Below are 25,700 nucleotides of genomic sequence, written 5' to 3' on the forward strand. Positions count from 1 at the left end.
TTTCCTTAATGATTTTCCATAATTTCTTATGCATTATAAGGTACTTCATCTGTGTAGCCCACGTGTGGAACCCTTCCTCATTGAACTCCTCAACATGTAAACTCGGGGGGGGGGGGGGTGTTCACTCATAAATATTTTAGCATAGCACATGGGTTCAACAGAAGGGATTTTTAAAATCCTTTGTTTACACATTTTTTACATCACAAGTTAAATAGAAAAAGGGTATGTTTTATTCATGAAAAAATCATAGATAAGGGATTTTTAAAATAGGCCTTGAACGCACATGATACAGAGGGTGTACTTATAGTGGACCCATCGAGTATGCGAAGTGATGCTTGTTGATGTTGCTATAATAAGAAGGTCTTACCAAATGAGTTTATGATTCTTCAATTGGCAGTGTATGTTCTTGTACAACTTGGCAAATGTGGGTGCTTTAAATAAGATGAAATGCAAGTAGTGCGTGTGCTTCCAATTTTCAACTTTTTGCTTCTAAGCTTCCTGAGGATAGCCACAATGCAAAGTTAGTGCTTTTGATGTGCCCCAACTGATAATGTGCTTGTTGCGGCTCAATCGGTGGATCATTTGACATGAGGCTTGGGGGCTGTGGATAGCTCATAGCATTGCTAAACATCCCCTAAGAGGAATTAGACCAGTTATGATGAGTAGAGAGGGAGAATGGACAAGGAGAAGAAAATCACTATTTTTGCTTGTTGCACTTGATTGGGATCGGTTTCAGTTGAATCCTTGGTAGTGTGGCTTAGCAATAACATGAACAATGTGCTCCCAAAAGGGTTTGATTGATGGTAGAGAGAATATAGAGCAATCATCTCTGCAAATGAGAACATGATAAGATGGGATTAGTGGAGCTAATGGGGTATTAGTGCTAATATAAGCTGAGATGAATGCAATGGAGGGTTAGAGAAGCTCACGGGGTGAGGGGAAGCTCTAATACCATGTTAAAATCCATGGCACCTTCACTAATGCAAGCGGATTAAGCTAATCACATGCTAATGATGAGTGATTACACTAAGCTAAGGTGGATGGTGTCTAATTACACCCATGATAATGTGTATATGCAATAGACTCAAATCTATGGTACCTTCACTAATACAAGTGGATTAAGCTGATCACATGCTACTGATAAGTGATTACACTAAGCTAAGGTGGATGGTGTCTAATTACACCCACGATGATGTGTATGTGCAATAGACTCAAATCAATTAGGTTCCAAGATAGAGTAGCTTGGACTCATAGAGAGGCTTGAGATATATGCAAGTGCTTGTACTTTTTATTGCTTGGAAATGACCCCTTTTATATGGGTAGGGTACATCTTTGCTTGTTCCATGCATATGGGATAATCCAATTTGCCATATGGCTTCATGCTCACCTACTCACTCCTTGCCTCTACATGTGATCTATGGCACCACACTTCTCAACATTACGTTATTCATGGTGTTATGTTATTCCATCTCATGACATGTTGCAGATACGAAAGATTACCATTTGAGATAGAGCAACTAGGAGGGAAAATACACTCCAAAATCTATACTCAAGACTGGGAGGCTGCTATGCTCGCAATCAAGTTTGTACGTTGAATTAGTGAGACCAAAGACAAGTTTTGAAATTATTTACACCAAATCAATGCATGGAAGAAAGTAACATAGAATTAGCTTTGAGTAAGCAAAGTCAAGCCCACAAAATAGTAAAATGTAACAAGGTAATTAATGTTAAAAATTAACAACACACCCCACAACCAAGCACAACTTGTCATATGAGTGTGTGTGTGTGTGTGTGTGTGTTTGAGGGTAGGAACGAGTAAAAAATAGCATTAATTTTCTAATTACCATGAATGTGGGTTTTGTCCCAATAACAAGGCATTACTTAAGTGAAATATGTATGTGTATTAACCTTTGAAATCTACCAAGGCACCTAGAACCACATCTTAAGCAAGAAGCTAGTCGATAAATAAACGTATGTAATATATTAAATGTTCAAATTTATACACACCCACACATTATCATATACACAACACTCATAATGTGTGTGTGTGTTTCTCTTCTCTTCCTTAGAGCAAATTTGATTCCCTTTAGATATATATAGTGTGTGTTTTTACTTCTAGCTTCACAATCATATAGATGTGATCTGACAAATGTGCACAAATCTTGGTATCCTATCCCATTTATTCTACCATTAAACATTTACTTTATAGATATTTGAAAGAAGGTTTTAATACTAATTTTCTTACTCATAGGTGCCATCATGTAAGGGAAATATAAGTTTTCAATATAGCTTGTTAATTATTAAGAACTTTCAATCACACCTTATAAGCATAGAATGTTGAAGTTGTCTAGGTTGTACCCACAACCTTTAGATTGGTTAGCATTTTATTTAGTGTATCTATTATAGAAAGAATACCCTAAACCAAATCATGTTCATGGCCGTTGACATGCTATCTCTAAGATACTACATTTACTACTCTCCTACACCTTGTGACTTTTTTCTTTTGTCTTCACCCTCATGTATAGATTTTTTATCACATACCAATAAGGGAGTGTTCAAGCAAGATGATAGCTAAAAGTTCAACCATTCAATGTAAAACTATTTCAAAAGGTTTCATGATTTCAACTAAACTTTTCGTACTCTTTTTTTTTTCCTTATTCCCATTTCATCAACAAAGGTGTGAGTTAAAGAAAAAATATCCAAACAACCTAAGGTATCTATTGAAACAAAATAAGTTTGTAAGTTTGAAAAGGAACTCAAAATCAAGGTAGTTATGAGCATATGTAGTTAGTTGATGTGAAAAATAAAGTTAAAAGATCACCTAGAGAGATCTTAAATGGTTTAGAATTCTCTTAAAACAAACTTTACACTATTGATCCATCTTTTTTCATTCTTATGCAGGCTCCCTTGCTATGGTTCTTGTGTGATCTTGAGTTTATTATATTGCTTGATTTATTGAATAAAATTGAAATATGGATCATGTGCGTTGAATGTTAATACCGTATTGGATATTGTACCCAAATTTTCTTATAAAATAGAAGTAAGAAGCTTTCAAAGCCACACATAGTTTATAGTTATCAACCCCATTCTTTTCATTGTGTAAAGAAGAAAACATGATCTTGAGTAAATCTTAAACAAAGTTTCTTCATGCTTACATTGTAGCATTATAATCCATAAGCAAGTTAATGTCATGCTTTTGTTGTTGAATAAAATTGAATTTTAGACCATGTATGCCAAGTTTTAAGTTTTAATATAACAATAGATCTTATACATAATTGTTCTTATAATAGAGGTAAGAAATCTTCAAAAGGCCACACATACTTTGTAGTTATCAACTCCTTTCTTTTTTATATGTCAAGATAGAAAGTGTGATTTCAAGCATATCTCAAACAAAGTTGGTCCATGCATATATTATAACATTCTAACCTACAAGCAAGTCAATGTAATGCTTCCTTGCTAAATTAAATGAAAAAAGTTCAATCAAGATAGCAAAGTACTTAATGTAAATACTTTTATGTCTATGTTTTACATGTACTTTATGAGCCTTAATGTTTGGTGGCGTGGTCTTGGGAATACAAAAAGAATTCTTCACATATCATTAAAAAATGCTTGGTTTTTCCCTTGAAAAAAAATGGTGTGAATATTTAATTTCATTTAATCATTTGAGTTTTGTTATGGGCTACTTGACAAGTTATATTTGCAGTGATATCTTGATAGCTAATCAAGGAATTATATATTTTAATTATATAAAGAATAAATTTATTGCAAATGATCTCTTCTCACTTTAGACGTTTCAAGGGAAAGATACCTTCATAACCAATCTCAAAGATTGCTCATGTTAGCTAGTTTAGATGCCATTTCGTAGGCATGAAAAATCTGGTTTAACTTGATGAGTTACCCAAATTTATATGGTTATGGTAATGAAAAAAGCAGTTACAGGTCATATTTTATGATCTGATAAAGATGCCACATGTCTTCCTAAAGAGAACCTTTTTTGAGTTGATGAGCTCATCCTTGATGTGTAATACCTTTTGAGAACTTATATATGTTTTCATTGAGATGCCACACATATTTCAAAAAGACATCTCTTTGAATTGATGAGCTTGTGCATAGATCTCTGATACCTTTGAAAATCTTATGTATGAAAAAACATCTTATAAATTCATTTTATAACCATATCATAAGTACAAAATTTATATGTCACATCTCTTAGCAAGAGATTTCTTTTAAACTCAACACTCTTGTTTGAAGAATAATTATGTGTTTTCTAAAATTATACGCGCTTATTTTTAATTAGACCCTTTAAATTTTAATACAAAGTACTATATTATCACCCATGTATCAAAGTAGGGGGCATGGCTCTATAATCTTGTAGCTAGTTAGTTATATTGATGTAAATATAGCAATGTATATTAAAGTAGGGGGCATGGCTTTATATTATTGTAGTTGTGGGTGGTTATATTCATGTATACATAACAATGATCAATATGCATTCATCTAGGCTTGATTGTTCCTCCATGCTTCCTAGAACACACATGAGGTGTATATCTAAAAAGATCTCTTACTATGTCTATCAGAGTTTTACTTTAAAAACATTCTTCACATATGCCTATTCAACTAAATACAATCTAGTTCTCATTATGTCTTTGCAAGTAATCCTATTTAATAATTATTTAATGTTTAAAAGGTTTAGGGATTAGCTAAATATGAAGAAAAGATATTAATACAAAGGAAAACATAGGTACAAGCATCTAGAGATTAAGACAAGGCTTGTAGGTGGGGAGATATTAATACAAAGGAAAACATAGGTACAAGCATCTAGAGATTACGACAAGCCTTGTAGGTGGGGAGCTAAAGCTTATTGAATGTAACTTTGAAAGCTAGCCAATAAAACTTAAGAAAAGTCAAGAATCTCAAGCTTGGCCAATACATGTTGCGTGCATAAAGAGAACTTTAACTATGCACATCAAACATGGAGCCCAATCCAAGGATGCCAAGCTTGGGCAATATGTAACGGGTGCATAAAGAGAACTTTAACTATGCACGCCCAACTCCTTCCATGGAGCCCAACCCAAAGATGCCAAGCTTGGGAAATATGTGATGGGTGCATAAAGAGAACTTTAACTATGCAAACTCAACCACTTCCATGGAGACCAGCCTTTAAGTGTACTTGATTTGAAGGGTGGTTAGTTGTGGCAGTGTTGTGCTGAGATTGGCATGAATGCTTGAGGAAGTGTCCCAGAGGCATTGAAAGGAGATTGAGATGAATGCTTGGGGTATACTGAAGAAATTGAGAGGAGATTGACATGAATGCCTTGGTCACTACACCTAGAAGTGGCTTGAGAGCGTCTTTTTGATGTATTGAGTGGAGTGTTGCAACTCTATATATTCTATGAAAGGATTAAAAAAGTGACAAATTATTAGACGTGCACAGAAGTTCTATTGAGGCATGCATTGACGGGAGCCTGTGATATTCAAAGGAGAATAGTCTGAGTCCGCGGCTGCGATGGCGGTTGCTTGTTGGGGCCGTCTTCGTGCGTTCTTGTGCGTCATCAGCTTCTTCTTCTTGCAGCTCAAATACCCCCATGGCGCTGCAGTTCAGTTGGACTTTAAGCACAGCATCATCATGGAAAAACAAGGGGAGATCTCCACCACCACCACCAACAGTTCTTCTCTTGATCGTCATAGCTTCCCTCCAGAATTCGTCTTCGGAGCTGCCTCTTCGGCCTATCAGGTGGATGTGTGTGTGTGTGTGTGTGTGAGAGAGAGAGAGAGAGAGAGAGAGAGAGAGAGAGAGAGTAAACATGCGCTACATCAACATGCATTCAAAAAAAAAAAATTTTGGGAGGGGGGGGGGGGGGAAGGGGGAAGGGGTTGTTGTTGTTGAGGGTATGCATGGCTCTTCTACTCCCAATCTCAGAGGGGTGTGTGCGTGTGGATTAAAGATTATCCAAATCTACATGCATTCATGGGTCACCTAAGCAATATTAGAATAATTCATTTTCTTTTTTGGGGGAGAGGGTTGTGGGATGAGGGTAGAAACATCAACATGCATGGGTCTGTGACACCAAGGTTTTTGAGAGAGAGAGAGAGAGAGAGAGAGAGAGAATCAGCATTGTTTGGGTCTGTGACACCAAGGTTTTTGAGAGAGAGAGAGAGAGAGAGAGAGAGAGAGAGTGAGAATCAACATGCATGGGTCTGTGACATCAAGGTTTTGGGGTGGGGCGGGGGGAGAGAGAGAGAGAGAGAGAGAGAGAGAGAGAGAGAGAGAGAGATATCTGGTATATGTATGTACAAAAAAGAAAGCCTACATGCGCTACATCAACATGCAGGGGGGGCGGGGGGAGGGGGGGGATGCGATGAGACTGCACAATTACAGTATCTTATATTCATCACCTCATCAAGTGCTTTTTATGGGATGCCTACCCTTGTAGTATCTGAGGTGTTACCTTGCTTTTATGGGCGTGCTAGACCGGTCTTGGCCAAATCAAATTGAGCCTGCAGTGATTCTTCTGTTGCAGTTTAGAGTACTGTTTGCACCTTCTAGTCAATTGGGCTGTTGCCCAAACTGTTGCAAAACAATAATTCATAAATGGAGTCTCTTTAGTGCAAGCCTTTATCATGGTCAAGAAAGCCCTTGGCATCTTAAAAGATGTGTTAGTGTGAGGGAAAAAAGACCAAAGGAACGAATATACGAGAGATCAGAGCAAATAATACAGCATGCAATGGGTGTGTGTGTGTGTGTATATATATATATATGATAAAATCCAGTACAGGAGCTCTGTGTGGGACTCTGAAGGAGTGGAGAGGGCTGCTGTCCCGTGATAATGCAGAGGGTGGTGAAGGCCACGATCCGAGGCAGATCGTACACTGCTGTCCTGAAGAAATGAGCAGAGAGGGCTGCCGTCCCGATGTCGAGGTCAAAGGAGTAGAGAGGGCTGCTGTCCCATAAAACGCAGATACGCCTGATGAAAGCGCCGATATAACCCTTATGTAAGGCTGATGTGAGCCTGAAGTAAGGCTGATGTGAGCCTGAAGTAAGGCTGCTGAAAAACGCTGATGTCAGCCTGAAGTAGGGCTGCTGAAAAACGCTGAAGACACCCCTAGTGTAGGCGATGAAGCCAGCCCTGATGAAGGCGATGTAAACCGCTGAAGATAGCCCTGGTGTAGGCAGCCAGTCCAGCTTCAGAAAAATGCTGAAGCTGGACCTGATGTAGGCGGCCACTCCAGCAGCAGAAAAATGCTGAAGTTGCACCTGATGTAGGCGGCCAGTCCAGCAGCAGAAAAACGCTGAAGTTGCACCTGATGTAGGCGGCCTGCACCAGCAGCAGCAAGACTTGATATGTATCTGATTGAAGAAAACGTTGGAGTCTTTTATATGAGTGAAGGGCTGCTGGTTGTGGCGGCCAGCAGCACAAGACAATAAAAACCAAAAATATCCAAAAGTGTCCTTTTTGGGTTGGATAAAATGGCATATTTCCACACACCCCCTCTCAGGCCAAAAAGGGAACCATGACAGAAGATGAAAAAAGGGGTTTGAAGAGGATCATGACAAGGAATGGTGCGAGGGTTTGTCGATGGTGTAGAACCGGTTGAGATTGGGTGGTACTGGATTAACGAAGACGCTTGAGGATGGGCCGATTGACAGACTTTGTAAGGATGTCTGCATGGTTGTTCGCCGTAGGAATGTACTCGAGTCTGATGGTACCAAGCTCAACTTGCTCCCTGGTAAAATGAAAATGTACACCCACATGCTTGGTACGGTTAGAAAAAAATAGGATTGCCAGCAAGGGCGATCTCACTCTAACTGTCGACGAAGATGGTAGAAGCGGTGTCAATGGGAACGCACATATCCATAAGAAGCTGTCGAAGATACATAGCCTCAGTGGTGGCATCATAGAGGGTCCGATATTCGGCCTCAGCGGAAGAACCTGCAACGGTATCTTGCTTCTTGCTAGATCAATAGAAAGGGGTAGATCCGAGGGAGTACAAATAACCACCATGAGAACGTCGGGAATCGAAATCACTGGCCTAGTTGGAGTCCATGTAACCACGCAGGGTGATCCCACGACTGTAGTGAAGTCCATACATATAGGTACTTGCTAGATAGCGAACAACCCTCATTGCTGAACTCCAATGTGGCCCCTTAGGAGCATTGAAATACTGACTCAAAATGGATGTGCAAAAGGAGATATTAGGACGAGAATTTGTGAGCTAGATAAGTTTCCCAACCACTTGATGGTAGGCTCGCTCTTCATGTGGAGGTGAGTCCGCTTCCTTGGATAGTTTGATGGTGGGATCCAATGGAGTAGCCATAGGGATAGCACCATCAGGAAAGTAGGAAGTAATGAGTTGAAGACAGTACTTCTGTTGGGAACCAAAAATACCATGAGGATGTTGGGCCGCTTCCATGCCAAGGAAATATGAGAGAGGACCAAGATGAGTCATCTCAAAAGTCTGTCTCGATTGTGCCATGATGTTAGCCACTTTGGCTTGATGTGAATCAGAAATGATGAGGTCATCAACATATAGAACTAGGCAAACCATCCCTTGATCTATGTGGATATAGATATTGGGATCACAGTGAGATGGTTGAAAACCTTGGTTGCGAAAAAATTTGTCAATACGATGATACCACGCCCGAGGGGCTTGCATAAGCCCGTAAAGAGCTTTATGCAGGTGGAAGCCTTTGTCCTCATATCCATGGAGTGGGAAACCCGGAGGTTGGTCAACGTAAACCTCTTCTTCGAGAATGCCATTGAGGAAGGCACTCTTGACATCCATATGATAGATTGGCCATGTGTGGTGTTCAGCCAGATTAAGTAAGAGACGGATTGTCGTCGTTCGAGCGGTAGGGGCAAAGGTCTCGTCGAAGTCAATGCCTTCTTTTTGGCGAAAACCTTGCACCACTAGCCGGGCTTTGTATTTGTCCAAAGTACCATCGGCTTTAAATTTGGTTCAAAAGATCCATTTGGTCCCAATGACCTTTCTATGACGAGGGCGATCCACAAGGGACCATGTGCCATTACGATCAATACTTTCAAGTTCTTGTTCCATAGCCTGTTTTTTCCAGGCTGGTTGTTGGATAGCATCTTTCCCACGAAGTTGGCTCATCATGTGCAACATAGTTTGCGGAGAAAACAAAAGGCACGAGGAGCAAGCTTGGTGGACCTATGAGGACCATCCAAAGGGGTATCATGGGGAAGGTCTGTTGGTACCAGTGTGGTACATGGTCCTTGGGTGGCTGTCGGGAGGAGGAACCCTCCTCAAGAGGCGAAGTTGCAGGTGACTAATGGGGTTCATGTGGCACAATATGAGATTCTTGTTCGGTTGGTATGGGCAGTGGAAGGTGAAGTAAATCTCGCTCATCAAAGACAATGTCTCGACGAACGAAGACTTTGTTTGATCTTGGATGAAAAACTTTGTAAGCCTTTGATTCAGAAGAGTAGCCCACAAAAATGAGCAACTCACTCCTTGGCTTAAGCTTGCCCCTTGTGTCATTCGGAGTGTGAGCGTACACACGACACCTGAAGACAAGGAAATGGGAAACGGTTGGTTTTTCGCCATAAAATGTCTCAAACGGGGTCCTGTTGGGAACAACGACCGTGGGGCAACGGTTCAGAAGGTACACTGCAGTGTTGACCGATTTTGACCAAAGGCGTTCAAGCAGCTCAGCTGCAAAAAGCATGGAGCGTGCCATATCCATCACAGTTCGGTTCTTCCACCCGACCACTCCATTTTGTGAGGGAGAGTTGGTGGAGGTGGTATTGGACACAAGGGCTCCCTCTTGAGTAGAGAAGGAAGAGGATGACTTCTTGGGATGATATTGGTCATGCAACCGAGCGAAGCGCAAGAGTTGGCACTCATAGTCATATAGGTTAGGCATAGGTTCTAAACTAATGGTCTGTGTGACAAAAGTAAAGAAACTAGGCGGCAACTTGTTTAGTAAAGTGATAACCTGGTCTTCCTGTGACTTGGCGGAGCTAGTGGTGGCATACTCGGCGTTAAGGCGCCAGTATTCAGTAACCTTGACGGTCAGGTCATCCCTTTCTTGATAGAGAAAATTTGAATTTGATGCTCGAGATCAATGCGATGCATGCGATCACGTGCGGCGGCATATCTCTTTGCAAGGTGTGCCCATCTGCTAGAGACATAGGGGAACTACTGGAGTTGAGAATGAAACTCTGGCAGAAGGCCTTAGTATGGTCACCTATTATTATGACTCTTTTTGAGCCATGGCCAGGGATCAATCTTGGTTCCTGCTGGTCAACAGGTTCACTCTATACCAACTTGGGCTTGAGCCTGCTGCCATGAAGAAGTCTGTCAGGGATCCTGGTTATGTAACCCATTCTTTTAAAGCATTTTGTCTGTTTAACTTTTGAATGAAAAACACTTCTATAAGGGTGGCAAAGTTGATGTATTGAACAGGTTGAAGGTGCAGTGAAAGAGGATGGGCGTGGACCCAGCATTTGGGACACTTTTTCCCGCCATTTCGGTATGTTAAACTCCTTTTAAGCCCCCATTCTCTGCAATTTCGGTATCTTAAACTGCTTTTAAGCCCCCATTCTCTGCAATTTCTTAAACTTATAGCCTTATTTTCTGTGGTCTGCAAACTTGAACAGGCCGTATTCAAGACTTCAGCAATGGAGATATCACTGTTGATCAGTACAATCGATTTCAGGCATGGTTTTTATCCTCTGAATGATAATTGGATTTGGATTTCAAAAAAAAATAAGTGTAGCCTTTGACACAACATTCTCCGCCTGTGGGGACAAATGGGGAGTTAAAGTTGAACGTGCAAGATTGTCCTATAGGCCATCATGGTGGGGTGCATGCCTCACGGGCAGCCTTGTTGTTTATCGAGCCTGAGACTATAATGCAGCAATTTGCTCAAGTGATGTGGGGTTTTAACTAGATGCAGTGCAGGAAGATGTCGAACTGATGGCAGACATGGGATTAGATGCATACAGATTCTCGATAGCATGGCCACGGATATATCCTGGTATTGCACTTAATGGAGAACATGCTTTGTCTGCTGTGTTGCAGTCATCCACAAATATGTGGCTTCATTAGTTCAGAGTTGTGACTTCTTCAAGACTTTGTGCAGAGGGCAAGGGAGCTGTAAATCAGAAGGGGATAGACCATTACAACTTATTAATTAACACTTTGCTTGCTAAAGGTATGTAAATGCAAGTTTTCATGATCGTGTTGTGCATGCATTATCATGTGCTGTTGGGTAATGTAAATAGGAAATGCAGCTTTTGATAAGCCGGGTTGAGTTCGGGTATCAACCTTGAAATGTTTGTTCCCATTATTGGGCAGGCATTCAGCCGTATGTGACGATTTACCACTGGGACTTGCCGCAAGCCCTTGAGGATGCATATCAAGGATGGTTGGGTAGCCAAATTATGTATGTCCCGAACATAGTTGTTTTCAACAGTTACTTTCCACACTCGTATCAATGTCCATATCATATCTAACATTTCTCATCTCTTGGGTCCGAAGATGTCATTCAAAAGTTTGTTTTTGGGAATCATCTCTACTGCTGTTGGTGTAAGAGAGTATTAAAGACGGGTTTGTGTTGATCCCATAACTCATTGCATTCATCAACGGCAGCAATGACTACGCTGCCTACGCAGAGACATGCTTTAAGGAATTTGGAGACCGAGTGAAACACTGGATCACGCTCAATGAACCACATTCATTGGTAGCAGAGGGCTATGCAGGCTTGGGCTTGCTTGCACCTGGACGACGTGCCATCTTTAAGCCATCCCAGAGAGAACCATATATTGTTGGACACAACCTCTTGATTGCACACTCAACTGCAGTCAATCTTTATAGAAAAAAGTATCAGGTCATGTTTTTTAAGCCTATCAAGTTGCGCCATGTTGACTCAGTATTCTGTTTTTCTTTAAATGGCCAGTTCTAGTGCGCTGCTCCATTTTCTCTTGTGTGAGCTGTGTTCAAGTTTTTTGGTCTGAAAATGTTTTTTTAAAACAGCCTCATCAAGGGGGTGTAGTTGGTATTGCACTAGACAGCAAATGGTATGAGCCTTATTCAGATACAGATGAAGACAAAGCCGCAGTGCAAAGAGCTCTGGATTTTGAATTGGGTTGGTGAGCACGGTGACACTGATTTTTATTTATTTATTTATTTATTTATTTTTTTTGGGGGGGGGGGAAATTGTGTGCAAACACCTTTTAATGGATTGTTTTTCATGGTAAATAATGCAGGTTTTTGCACCCACTTATATTTGGAGACTACCCCAAATCAATGCGAGAAATGGTGGGTGACCGATTGCCTGCCTTCACGGCAGAGCTGTGTGGTTCCCTTAAAGGCTCTGTAGACTTTGTGGGCATCAACCACTACACCACGTACTACGCTCATGCCAGCAAGTTTGCGCTTTTAGAAGAGTTGCTAGAGGACAACCCGGATGCACAGGTTGTTACTCCATGTAAGAGTTTCTTACCGACGCTAGTTTACCCATGCTTTATTTTTTTGAAGATTTAAAAGTGGGAACACTGGCCAAGCTGGCAAAAAGGCAAAAAGGAAAAAAGGAAGGTACTTTCTTTTAAGGAATTGAGTTTTAGTGATCTCCTCTAGGCTTATGCTATTGTCATGATTGTGCAGTCACGCGAGGAGGGAAGGCATTGGGGGAGAAGGTAAAAAGTTCTTCTCTAGAGTGGGTAGTTTCATTTTAATTCATATTTACCATAGCTTCTTTCGACAAATTTGGAGGCAAGGGTTCCTTTAAGATTCATTTGCTCTTTACACTAAGGGCCTTTACACATACAGCCTGCCCAATGTTGACCTGTCCACAACCCTAAAATGTGGGCTGTATGTGTAACGGAGCATGTGGGAAGGGAGCATGTGGCCCATGATCTACTGCCCCTTACCTGTCATCAGGTGCTCTGACAACAAGAATGGGTGGTGTTATACGTAAAGGAAACGAGCAAATAATAGGGTGATAGAGCAAACAAGAATGGGTGGTGATATGCGTAAAGGAAACGAGCAAATAATAGGGTGATAGAGATGAGGGTTTCTTGTAGTACTTTGTGTAACATGGTGCTTCACTCCATGCACTGTATGTTCAGTCAGGAGCAATATGGCAGTTTGTTGTGCCTTCGGGAATCAAAAAGCTTATGGAGTACATTCGCATCAATTACAATAATCCACCCATCTTTATAACAGAGAATGGTATGTACATTAGGCCTCTGCCCTGATTTTGCAGATATATTTCTGTGTTTTTTCTGTAGTTCAGGGTATGTTTTGTGCTGTTTTTTTAGGGTATGCTGAAGCTAACCACCTGCAACAGCAATTACTTGAAGATGACAAACGTATACATTATCATCAAGAGTATTTATCTCATTTACTGGATGCTATCAAGTAACTACCATTTTCCTTTGTTTTAACTTATTTTGTTCTTCAAAGGCTTTAGTTTTTGTATACATACACATGTACATACATATATACATATCTATGTATGTGTGTGAGTGGGCTACAAGCACACACGCATGCACACACGCACATAAACATATACATGTGGGTGCGAGCATGTATGTGCATGCATTTATGTGGTGGAGAAATCATGCTAAAATTGGTATCTTGATTGGATTCTAGGGATGGCTGCAACGTAAAAGGCTACTTTGTATGGTCTTTACTTGATAGTTGGGAGTGGAATTTCGGTTATTCGCTGAAGTTTGGCCTTTATTTCGTTGATTTTAAAGACAATTTGAAACGGTACCCCAAGGCATCCGCTCTATGGTATAAGACTTTTCTGCAAAATTAGAAGCAAAATTATCCCAGTTCTTCTAAGCGTACACATCCCCCCATAAATGCCTTGGAAGGTCATGAACACCTTTTAATCATCCTTTACTAGTACTTGTAAATGATCTGTAAAGCTATATTTGGACAGCATTACTGTACAACGCATAGCCTTATGTACCTTTGACTAGCAAGATAGATGGATGCCTCACACTTTGGGTTAGAAGACAACCTTATATGCATGATTGCCCACATAGTGGCAAAGACTAATCTAGAAGTTGATGAGCATGCATTTACACATTCAGCTTCTGACTCAAAGTTCTCTGGTGCATAAGCATAAATGGCTTACTAAATAACTATCAACCACATATCAATGCTGTCATCTTTGCTTGAGTGCCTATACTAATAGCAAGTTCGATGAGTCTCTGTTCATGTACGTACTCCCCGTGAAGGTGTGTGATCCATAAAGTCAAGCTTTGTTGTGGTTTGAGTACAATCACTATTGGTAGTAGCCAACAAGGGGATTCTGTTAAGAGGACTTATTTTTTATGACAATAGTGATGTAGTACTCTTGTTCTCTTTATCAACCATTTGCCAAATGTTACCTTGTGTCCTGGAACAAGAAAAAGGGTGTCGCACAGGTATACACTAAATTCCTAAGTATTCTGGGCACCCAATATGGGTCTAATAATAAGTACTTGACCCAAGTACAACGTTACAGCTTGCAAGTGGGTTACATATGACTTTCCATCACTAACAGGACTCCTAGACCTAGATGGTGCCTGGCGGACAAGGACTCACAAATGCTCATTGCCCATCAAAAATGTGCCATGGAAAGGTTGAAGACTTTGGGGTCAGTAGTGTGGTTTCAGGTTCTATCAGAGGGCTTATTTTTTTAATGACAAAATTGATGTACTTTTTTTTTCCTTTCTCTACCTTTGCCATGGAAGGGCTTAAGACTTGGGGTGAGTATTGTGTGGTTTCTTGCTCTTTTAGGATTTTTTTTCCGTGTGTCATGAAGCTTCTTCTCCCCTCTTTCTCTCTCTCTCTCTCTCTCTCTCTCTCTCACGTGCCGTAGCCTGCATTTCTTCTGTGGCGTCTGTCAGCAAGGCTTTTATCACAGATGAGTGTACATTTTGACATCAATTTAAGACTTGGGCTTCAGTTCATCATGACACTCTTGTCCTTAAATATCTTTTGATGAAACAATGGCATTGGGTCCAGACATTCAAAATGTTTCCTCCACTCAAAAGGTTGACGACTATTCACATTGTAGGTATGGGGTGTAGCAGCAGACAACTCTAAGCATTTCAACTTGCTACTCATTTCTTTTAATTAATGGAAGCTCAAGCGTGTAAGATTCACATGGTGCTGAGGTTCTTGAACATCCCCATTCTCAAATATTGACCGTTTCAAACATGCATTTGCATTCTCTCTTTCCTTCTAATATTTGTTTTAAGAACCATTCTATTTGAGCTTGATGTTGTACTTAAATCTTTCTACCATGAATTAAGCTCTACTTTCCTTATTATTAAGAAATTCTTTACATTATTATTGTCTAATAAAGGCACCAACATTCATTTTCTACTTGTTTTAAGAAACAATTCATACGTAGTGCACTTACTTTTTTAAAAGTAAAACTTTGTTTTCTTTGCTCAGATTATCACTTGGTGAAGGCTAATCACAAAATATGCATTTAATGAAACATTTTGGGAATACTTAGAAACAGATTGTAGAAAAAATATATTTGCGAACTATTATATACTTACACTCCTTATTTTTTCCTTAAAGCCTTGTCTTAGATGAAGATATTGAATAAATTCTTCCCTTCACACAGGGTTATTGTTGTTTTTCTTTGAAGGTTCATTAGCTAGAATTTTAAAGTCTTTTCTCTTCCAAGTTGAGAGGCTTGTGATTTAAACTCTTACCAACCAAGAATCCATGTAAGAGCATTTCATTGCATTAAAGTTAAGTACTCTTGATCATTTTCACATAGCCCAGTAGCCACTCAATATTAAGGATCGAGAGTGTTGGGTAGCAAGATCATGGCAAGCTTGGTCTCAATTCTTGCATTACATTCACTCCTAGAAGATATTTGATTGGTACTTCATCAAGAACCACATGGTAAAAGCTTAAGTGTGGTTCTACTTCAACAAAGTTTGAAGATGATCCATATATAAAAATTCATATCTTGGCTTTGTAGGTTTAGTCCAATTCATCCTATAATTTACCTTTCTACTATTTTTGGTACCATGTAGGGAGCCAAGCAAATCTTCCACCACCAGATCACCCCATGCATCAAGAAATCCCGCTGCTTCCCTTCAACCCTCTATTCAACTAGGTTGAGGGAGTTGGAGAGCTTTACTCAAAGGATTCCAGCATGAGGGGATAGTCGTTCTAGCAAGTATCAAGCTGAGGCAGTCACCAAACAATGGAGGGCCAAATCAGTCTCCTTCTCATGGCACTGCACAGAGACAAATCTCTGGATCAAGGGAGACATACAGAGCTGAGGATGACGAAGAACAAAACGATTACAGCTCTGAGCAAGAAAATCATTGAGGTTCAGAAGGTAAGCTCTCCGTCTCCCTCCCATTTCAACTGGTGAAGGAATGGATGGATGTTTACCAGTCCATGGCACTTATTGGACTCTGCCATGGTTCTTGGCCACCTGCAGAAGTGCTTCAAGGGTGGATTAGGACAAACTGGTTAACCAGAGGGGTAATTATTGACCAAATCCAATATTTGCCAAACAACTACTTCAGCTTCCTCTTCAGAGAGGAAGGTATGGCTCTTAACATATTGGGAGCAGGGCAGTGGATGGTAAGAAACTCCCCTTTATCCCTCTTTAGATGGTCCCCAGATTTTTCCCCTAACAGTCCAAAGCCAATCAAAAGTTTGATTTTGGGTGGAACTTCCTGATCTTCCCCTGCATTTATACCCCCTTCTCAAGCTGATTGTGGAGGAACCCTTGGATAAGCTATTGGGTCAAAGGCCACAGCTGGATCTTAATCCAAGATGGCATCCCCAGGCACTGATCGAACAAAATCTCCTTGACACCCTGACCTTCAACCTGGGACGAGAAGATCTATTCATCATTCAGCCCATCATCTATCGAAATCTGCCTAAAGCTTGCTTTCACTGTAGCAAGCAAGGCCACTACATTAAAAAAAGCCTGCTTAAGAACCCCCAAGTTTCCCCAGAAAAGGATTCCCACCCCCCTATAGGAACTAAACAAGCAGAAAATGATGGCTATCAGTAAGTTACGAGAAAAGGGAAAGGGATCTGTATGAACCAGGTCAAACCCCTAATAGATTTGTCCCCCTTCTTGGGGACTTGACAGATACCTCCCGACGGGAGGTAGATCTAGGCAAAGAGCTCTCATAGGATGAGTTTGTGCAAAGTACTCAGTTGGGTGGCAGGGCCTCTTTCAGGCTGGAAAGGGAGGAGAGGATTGTAACACGCGGAAGCTTTGAGAGTCTTCTTTCAGCCCTAAACACCACTTAGAACATGCTGATGCAAAAACGCAGACAAAAGGGAGAATAGAGAGAGAGAGAGCTGGAAATTCAGTATATTCATATGGTACAAAAAGGTACCTAGGTTCTACAGCCATAGGCTGCCTTCCATGAAAAGGTGGAAACACCCAAAATAATCCTAGTGCTGGACCCACTCCCTAATGGAGTGAATGAATGAATCAATGAGCACATGCGCCTATTTATAGGCCTCTTGGACACTTGGGGTGCTGGTCGGCCAGCTGATTGGACTATATATCATATATGTTGATGCGCCTGCAGCCGACAGTCCTTTCATGCAGCCGGCAGCATCCATCTTGCTCCTCTATGCATGTCTGGTCCCCTTGGTCCTTCTCCCAGTCCAACGCTTGCCACTTCTGCACTTTATGCTCCAAGTCCTGGTTCTAATGATCTTTTTCTGGCTGCCCCTTCTGGACTAGCTCCATAGAATGTCCATGGCAATTCTTGCACATGACATCCCCCTTTGCTAAACTTGATGACGGGATTCCAACCTGTTCTTGGATGACTGTCATCACCCGATGCTCTGATACCAATGTAACACGCAAAAGCTCTGAGAGTCTTCTTTCAGCCCTAAACACCACTTAGAACATGCTGATGCAAAAACACAGACAAAAGGGAGAGTAGAGAGAGAGAAAGAGCTGGAAATTCAGTATATTCATATGGTACAAAAAGGTACCTAGGTTCTACAGCCATAGGCTGCCTTCCATGAAAAGGTGGAAACACCCAAAATAATCCTAGTGCTGGACCCACTCTCTAAAGGAGTGAATGAATGAATCAATGAGCACAGACGCCTATTTATAGGCCTCTTGGACACTTGGAGTGCTGACTGACTGCTGGTCAGCCAGCTGACTGGACTATATATCATAAATGTTGATGCGCCTGCAGCCGACACACCTCTGGTACAGCCGACAGCATCCTTCATGCAGCCGACAATCCCTTCATGCAGCCGACAGCATCCATCTTGCTCTTTTACGCATGTCTGGTCCCCTTGGTCCTTCTCCTAGTCCAACGCTTGCCACTTCTGCACTTTATGCTCCAAGTCCTGGTTATAATGATCTTTTTCTAACTGCCCCTTCTGTACTAGCTCCAAAGAATGTCCATGGCAATTCTTGCACATGACAAGGATCAAATGGACTTTCAGGAAGAGCCCAACCCCAAAAGAAGAAAAACTCCCAGAAGTGTATCAACCCTAGAAAACCAACCTTGCTGAAGAATAACATTCAGAATGTACCAAACTCTTCAAAGCCTAGCTCTTCCACCTCCCAGTAGTCTCTCCCAGTGCAGGACTACTTCACTACAAAAAGAAAAATATCTAAGGTTGGGGAGAGTCCTATCTCCTTGGAAAAGATTCTCGTAGTCGGAAGCAAGCCTAACCCCAAAAACCTAAAAAAATGATGTTAAGCTCAATCTTGTCATTCAACACTAAAGGTCTTACAGACCCTAACAAAGCCAACATGATCAGAAACTAGATACGTTAGAGAAGATCACTCTTGACTACTATCTGTGCTTGCAAGAAGTCAAGGATACTAGTCAACACCTTTTATCCAACTTGGGGAAGTTCTATTTGGTATATAACTGACTATTCACATGGCAGAGTGGAGGTTCTGCCATGGGAGTACATACCAAATGGGCAAACATGATCAAGGGTCATGTAATAGATTCTTCCAACACATGGATTGCTGTTAAAATCCAAACTGAGTTTCAGTGGTACATGGTTTCTTTGTATGTCTCAAGGATAGTAAACTCAAGGGTAGACCTGTGGAAATCCCTCCTCTTACTCGATCTGCCAATCATAATGGTAGGTGACTTCAATATGGTGGAGGACCCACATGATAGATTCCAGTCTTTGGGTTTAACCATCAAAGGTCAAGAGCTTAAGGAATGGCAGAAATGTAAGACCTTTCATGACCTGATAGATGGACATTGGATCTAATCCAGAATTCATGAGGTCTAATGGGAGACTAGACCCTCATATTAGGAAAACCAGACTTGATAGAAGCTACATGAGTGGATGCATAGTCGTAGAGCAAAGTAACTCTAGAATCTTGGTGCTTCAGTCTACATAGATTTCAGTCTATAAACTGATATTAGTGTTAATCAAAAAGGCTGGTGCTTAAGCCAAAGCCGGGTGGTTCCATATAGATCCCAATTTCTTCAATCTGCCTACAGTCAAATTGGACTTGGAGGATATCTTTCAAAGAGAGTTTGACAACTTCTCCTCTTCAACACATGCTTAGACCAAGGCTGTAAAGGAAGCTCAAAGTCTGCTAAAACAGGTCAAAGCCAGGACTGAATAGTACATATCTAAAAAAAGGAAAGAAAAAGAACTCGCGGATAGAATTGGAAAAAAAAGTGAATGAGGGGGACGTAAAGCTGCAACCCCTCATTATCCAAACCAAAGCTGAACTTAGGAGGGAAGAAGCAATAGAAAATAAGCATGTTCAGTGATTTCTCAGAGGATGGTGGGTTGGTAAAGGAGATAGACCTACAAAAGAAACCTTTGCTCAACTCAGAATCTGAGGATAGCTAAGCTCCCACTTTGAGAGTATCTTTAGTATTCCTCCATCCAATTCAAGAGCCAGACATGTGCTAAAATTACCATGTGCATGGAAAAAATTGTCCCTTCAACACTTTCAGCCATGCTAGATAGGGACATGACTAAGGAGGAGCTAGAAAGAGCTATAGACTCTCTAAAGAATGGAAAGAGCCCATGATTAGATGGACTTCCTAGTGAATTCTTTAAATGTTTTAAGGACATCCTGATCCAGCCCCTTCTATAGATATGACGAGAGTCTTTAAGCTTTGGGCCCTTCCCTTGTCAATAAATGAAGGTGTCATCAAGCTTATTCGTAAGAAAGATGATTAGGAAGTCCTAGGGAATTGGAGACCCATAACTATGCTCCCCACAGCCTATAAAATATTTGCTAAAGCCCTAGCAAATAGGTTAATGGGATAGCTAGACTCCTAGATCAGGAAAGAACAAAAAGGTTTTGTCAAGGGGAGATACATCTTGCATGCTATTATAGCTTTTGGGAGGGATTTCAACATGCCCACAAAATTAATCAGGACTTCATCCTCTTCAAAATTGACTTTGATGAAGCATATGATAGGCTGGAGTGGGACTACATCCTACAGTCATTGCATGATAGGGCATTGGCTCCAGATATATTAGATTTGCTCACTCTATTTGGCAATGCTAAGGCAAAAGTGGTTGTGAATGGAAAACTTTCTCCGTCCTTTGTTCTCAAAAAGGAGTGGGACTACATCCTACAATCATTGCATGATAGGGCATTGGCTCCAAATATATTAGAATTGTGCTTACCCTATTTGGCAATGCCAAGGCAAAAGTTGTTGTGAATGGAAAACTTTCTCCCTCCTTTGTTCTCAGAAAGTCCATAAGGCAAGGATGCCCCTTGCCCCCCCTACTCTATGCAATTGCTGATGTGTTAGGATGGTTGGTAATAGATGCAATACATAATTTTACCCTTAGAAGGATCTCCCTCCCCCATAGTCAAGACCAAATGTGCCTTCAGCAATTTGCTAATGACACCAGCAGTTTGGTACACAATGATGCACAGTCTACTTCAGACTTTTTGGGAGTGTTTGCAAACCTTATGACTGGCCTCATGCTCCCAGATTAATCACTCCAAGACAGGTATGAGAACTTTGATCCAGGATCCCCTCAGTAGATTCTTGACCAAGGCTGCAAATTCATTCTAGAATGTAAGATCTTTAGACTTTTGGGGATTCCTATGGGGTTTGGTGTAAGCCAACACCAAAGATGGATATGGGTGATGTATAGGGTGAAACATAAGTTTGACAAATGGAAAGGTTTGCAACAAGAAATGGCTGGCTGGTTGGTGGTGTTAAAACATATCTTAATACCGGCTACACAGTTCTACCTCTCCTGCTAGAGGCCCTCAAATGCCGAGCTTAAACCTCTGCAGACCATGTGTAGGAAATTTTCATGGGGGGGAGATGCTTTCAAGTTGACTAAGGTAGCTTGGAAATACTGTTCAATTGCCAAAGAAGAGGGTGGACTTGGTCTCCCTAATCTAGAAGAGATGGCTAACAGGATGGTGGTCAAATGCATGATTAGAAGCCTAGAGAACCCAAAGGAAGATTAGGCTTAGCTGCATGGGACATATCTCAGTTTGTTGTTCAGGCACTCCCAAGATGTAAAGAGCTCCCCCAAATGACTTTGTATTTAAGCAATGTACAGATTAAGTGTTGGCAAATGAACTAGCTATAAGGGTTCACCATTGATGGTCTGCCAAATGAGTGTATATTTCATCAATGTACAGATTAAGTGCTGGCAGGTGAAATAGCTGTAAGGGTTTACCGCCGTTGATGATCCGCCAGCTTAGCTTTCATAGCAACCCAGCAAACAAAGCTGTGATGGCCCATTGTGATCAGTTCTTGCCTGGATAAAAGCTTTTCTTTGTAACTGTCTAGGGGGGCAACAAGTAGTACCCGCCAGTGGAATCCATGTATGGATCAGAAGCGGCTGGTCCAGATCTGACACAAACGTAGGTTTTGTATGGATTATGCCCACGACTGTTGGCCGACCAGCAGTCAGCTCTACAATGATTCCAAGGCCTATAAATAGGCACACATGCTCATTGTATAGGCCATTCAATCCTCTAGGGATTGGGTCAGTAGGAGTCCCCTAGGGGGACAGAATTTTGGGTGTTATCACCTTTTATTCAAGGCAGCCTAGGGCTGTAGACAATTACCTTTTTGTACTATATATAGTAATATATTGAATTTCCAGCATATCTCTCTCTCTCTTTCTACTCTCTCTCTATATTTGCGTTTTGCATCAGATGGTTTCCAGGAGTGTTTGAAAGAAGACTCCCAGAGCTTTCGTGTGTTACAATACAGGTAGCACCATTCTAGGTGAAGATGGCAGATCAAAGGAGAGTCCAACCAATGGAAATTGTGAGAGGAGAGGAGATAGAAATAACAAGATGTGCCTTTCTTGTGGTGTTTGTGGTGCTCAAAATGGAAAAAATACATGGAGATTACCTAAGGTTGTTAGGAAGACCCTGGCTAAGGAGTAGAAAGATTAGGAAGACCTTGGCTAAGGAGTAGAAAGATTAAGCACAACTCGGAGACAAACCGGATCACCATCTAAAAGGGCAAAAAGAAGATGAGAGTCTATATAAAAGCCAAGGATAGACTAAACACGGAAAATAGACACCTCCATGCTAAGGGATTAAACTATCTGAAAGGTGTATAGAGGATGATGAAGAGAAAATCCTGTTGGGGTAAAGGCATAATGCCCACCCTTATAGTGTGTACAAGCCCATAAGTTATAGTACATAGTACACTTAGTACTTTTAATGTACTAAGTGCACTATGTGTACTAGTGCAATATACATGTGTGATAGGGGAGTCACACACTCATGCTTTTCATGAGTTGACTTATCCCCACAACTCTCTCTCTCTCTCTCTCCCTTGCTTCTCTGTGTATGTCTCCCATGAATGAACTCTAACCTAACCCTAATTCTGCATTCTCCCATCAACTGGTATCAGAGCTAGGCTGGCCCTTTGAATCTCTCTGCTGCATAGCTCTCATTTCACACAGCCATCAAAGAGGAAAGCGTGGCTCAACTTCTGCTATGCAGGCTGTGTGTGTGTGTAGCTCCATGGAACCTGGAGGGCTGAAGTAGCTTGTCGGTTGTGACCCAGTCAGTGTGAGCAGGCGAGCGAGTGAATGAAGGCAGCAGCAAAGCGAAGTGAACGAAGGCAGCAGCAAAGCGAAGTATAAGGTGGCGGGCGTTGCATCACACGCAGGCGAAGGCTAGCGTGGCGTCAAGCGTGGAGGCGATCGAGTGACAAGGCGCATAACCACAAGGCGTGTAGCGTCGGCTGGTCCAAAAGCGAGCGAAGGCGTAATATCAGCGCTCGCACAATACTTGGCGTCCGGAAACCAAAAGCGGTGTTACGCGAGAGGAGGCAAACGCGTCGCTTCTCCTAGCCGTCTTCGCCCAGTACGAAATCGCCTGAGGAGTCCAGAGCGTCTGCCATTGTGCCCGCTGCTTCTCATCGCTCGCTGCCTGCCACTTAGCCTCTCGCTTCCCCACACCAAGAGAGCTTGGAGAGGATGAGGGTCATGCAGGATTGAGGCGACCAGGCTTGGTAGGTGCAGCAGACCCGATTTGAGCAGAGAAGGCGGTCTACCAATCATATAAGGTGTCGTTTTGCTGATTCCCAGAACAAACCACTGGCAAGGGAAAGAATAAAGAAAAGAGCCCACACCCCTTCCCAAGAAGAACAGCAGGAGCATCAGCACCAAATTCATCAACCCGCCTGCAAATCAGAGTAAATCAGAAAATTACAAGGTATTTTTTGCTTCAATTTTGCGAATTTCTTATCAATTCAAGCAATTGAGCAGGTACAGGTGCTCAAATTGCTCAATTTTGAGCAAAATTGGCAAAATTGGGTGACATTGGTCACAATCAGCATAAATTTGCAGGAAATTGGTCAAATCAGGATCAATTTGCAGGAAATTGGATGTCGAAATTTGGGGCTTTTGATGTAATTGTGCAATTAAGCACTCATACATGCTGTATGATGTGAAAAATCGCACATTTGGGCAAAATTACAGCAAATTGCAGCAAATTGCAGTGCAAATCAAGGGGCTTTTGTGCCGATTTGGTTGATTTGCATGCAGGCAATCGCGTTTGATGCTGTGGATAATGTGTTGATGCCTTACAAGCACTCAATGTGCCTGTAAATCAAGGGGCTTTCATGTATTTGATGTATATGTGGCCAGGGGGAAGCATCGTGAACACTCTGGATGCCTTCATGTGCGCCAATGTACCATGCATGATCAGAAATTGATCTCAAATCAAGGGGCTTTTCAAGTTCGTATGCTTGTTGAGCTTGGCAAAGCAGCAGGCAAGCCATTTATGCCTTGAATCCTCAAAAATCAGCTTTTGCCCAATTTCTGTTCGGGACTGTTTTATGCAGTGTACAGGACTGTAAAAGTCTGATTTTCACTCATTTGGACAGCCAGGAGAGCATTTATTGCTATTGTACCTGCTGGTACAGATTTGGCACAACTTTGTGCATGTTTTGGCATGGCTGTACATTGTTTTGAGTGACCAAAAGATTCAATTTCAGCTGCTGAAATTGCCGGTACAGGTTTGGTACATCATTTGTAAGCACTTGGTACTGTTGTACAGTACTTTGGAAGGGCAAAAGAGCACATTTAAGGTGCTGTCCAAAATCTGCAGCAACCAGATTTTGGTGTTTTCATCACAAAAAGTGGGAGAAAAGTTGCATTCTTGCTTCCGCAGTGGGAGAAAGCTTGGGAGAACATTTGTGAGCACTTTGTGTGCTTTGGGTGCAGTGTTTGCACATTTTGGGTGCAGTGTTTGCACATTTGCAGGGAGTCAGGCATTACAGGTTGCATTTTGCTATGGCAACCACAGGTGAGAGCTCTTCATTGCTTCACATCAAGAAGCTTGAAGGCTCGCAGAATTATGATATTTGGCAAACCCAATGCTACAATGTGTTGCTCCAGAAAAAGCAGCATAAGCCTATCAAAGAAAGGGGTGTGATGCCCGCTTCTCTTACAGCTGAAGAGTGGGAAGATATGGATGAGCTGGCAAGATCTACTATCATGTTGTCTGTGTCAGACTCATTACTTTTCAGCATTCGTGAAGAGAAGACAGCTTGGGGAATGTGGCAGAGATTGCAGGACTTGTATGCCCAACAAAGTGCCTCAAGCAAAGTGTATTGGTTGAAGAAACTCATAGGTCTTCAGATGAAGGAAGGGGCATCTATGACAGCCCATCTAAATGAGTTTAATGGTATTGTCAGCCAGGTCATCAATCAAAAGTTGGCAATGGACGATGAGTTCAAAGCCACTTTTTTGTTATGCACTTTGCCAGAGAGTTGGGACACATTCAGGACAGCCACTAGCAATTCGAATGCTATGCTGTCATATGCAGATGTTGAGGGTGCTCTTCTTCAAGAAGAGATGAACATGAAGAACAACTCTGTTGGAAAGTCAAATGCAATGAATGCACGTGGGAGATCCCAGCAAAGGGGGAAAAGCCAAGAAAGGGGGAGGAGCAAGTCTCGCTCCAAAAAGGATTTGGAATGCCATTATTGTGGCAAGAAGGGACACATCAAAAAGCAATGCTACAAATGGAAAAATGATCAAAAGGAAAAGGGAAAAGGCAAAGACAAAGAGAAGGATGAAGCCAAAGATGTAAAGCCAAAGGGCAAAAGTGGAGTCAAGATCGAAGAAATCAATGTGTCACATGCAGGTGGCAGTGAGGATGAGGTCCTCTTTACGTCTTCACTTGATGCCCATTCACTTCTTACAGGTGGTCATGGTATGCACTCATGGATCATTGATTCAGGTGCCTCCTTTCATGTCACAGGTTG

At 41.7% G+C, this 25,700-nt stretch overlaps 1 protein-coding gene across 1 annotated transcript; it reads left to right on the forward strand.

Annotated features, from left to right (window-relative positions):
• Positions 1-5,177: 5,177 nt before the first annotated feature.
• Positions 5,178-14,198, forward strand: LOC147609804 (beta-glucosidase 40-like). Its single transcript, XM_086786823.1, has 13 exons — positions 5,178-5,734; positions 10,429-10,495; positions 10,623-10,681; positions 10,927-11,002; positions 11,108-11,179; positions 11,323-11,410; positions 11,617-11,854; positions 12,001-12,116; positions 12,234-12,454; positions 12,631-12,662; positions 13,095-13,197; positions 13,287-13,386; positions 13,621-14,198. The coding sequence occupies exons 1-13, from the start codon at positions 5,507-5,509 to the stop codon at positions 13,787-13,789; spliced, it is 1,569 nt and encodes a 522-aa protein (XP_086642949.1). The 5' UTR covers positions 5,178-5,506; the 3' UTR covers positions 13,790-14,198.
• Positions 14,199-25,700: the final 11,502 nt, after the last annotated feature.

The sequence above is a fragment of the Cibotium barometz genome, chromosome 50 (assembly GCF_041138505.1).
Source record: "Cibotium barometz isolate CiBa-2024 chromosome 50, ASM4113850v1, whole genome shotgun sequence".
Classification (NCBI taxonomy): Eukaryota; Viridiplantae; Streptophyta; class Polypodiopsida; order Cyatheales; family Cibotiaceae; genus Cibotium; species Cibotium barometz.

Bases quoted from the DNA above. Each gene is read 5' to 3' on its own strand.
- LOC147609804 (XM_086786823.1), top strand. From the start codon at position 5,507: ATGGCGGTTGCTTGTTGGGGCCGTCTTCGTGCGTTCTTGTGCGTCATC. The intron at 5,735-10,428 runs GTGGATGTGTGT...TGTATTGAACAG, and splicing joins CTGCCTCTTCGGCCTATCAG to GTTGAAGGTGCAGTGAAAGA. The intron at 11,003-11,107 runs GTATTGCACTTA...GACTTTGTGCAG, and splicing joins ATGGCCACGGATATATCCTG to AGGGCAAGGGAGCTGTAAAT.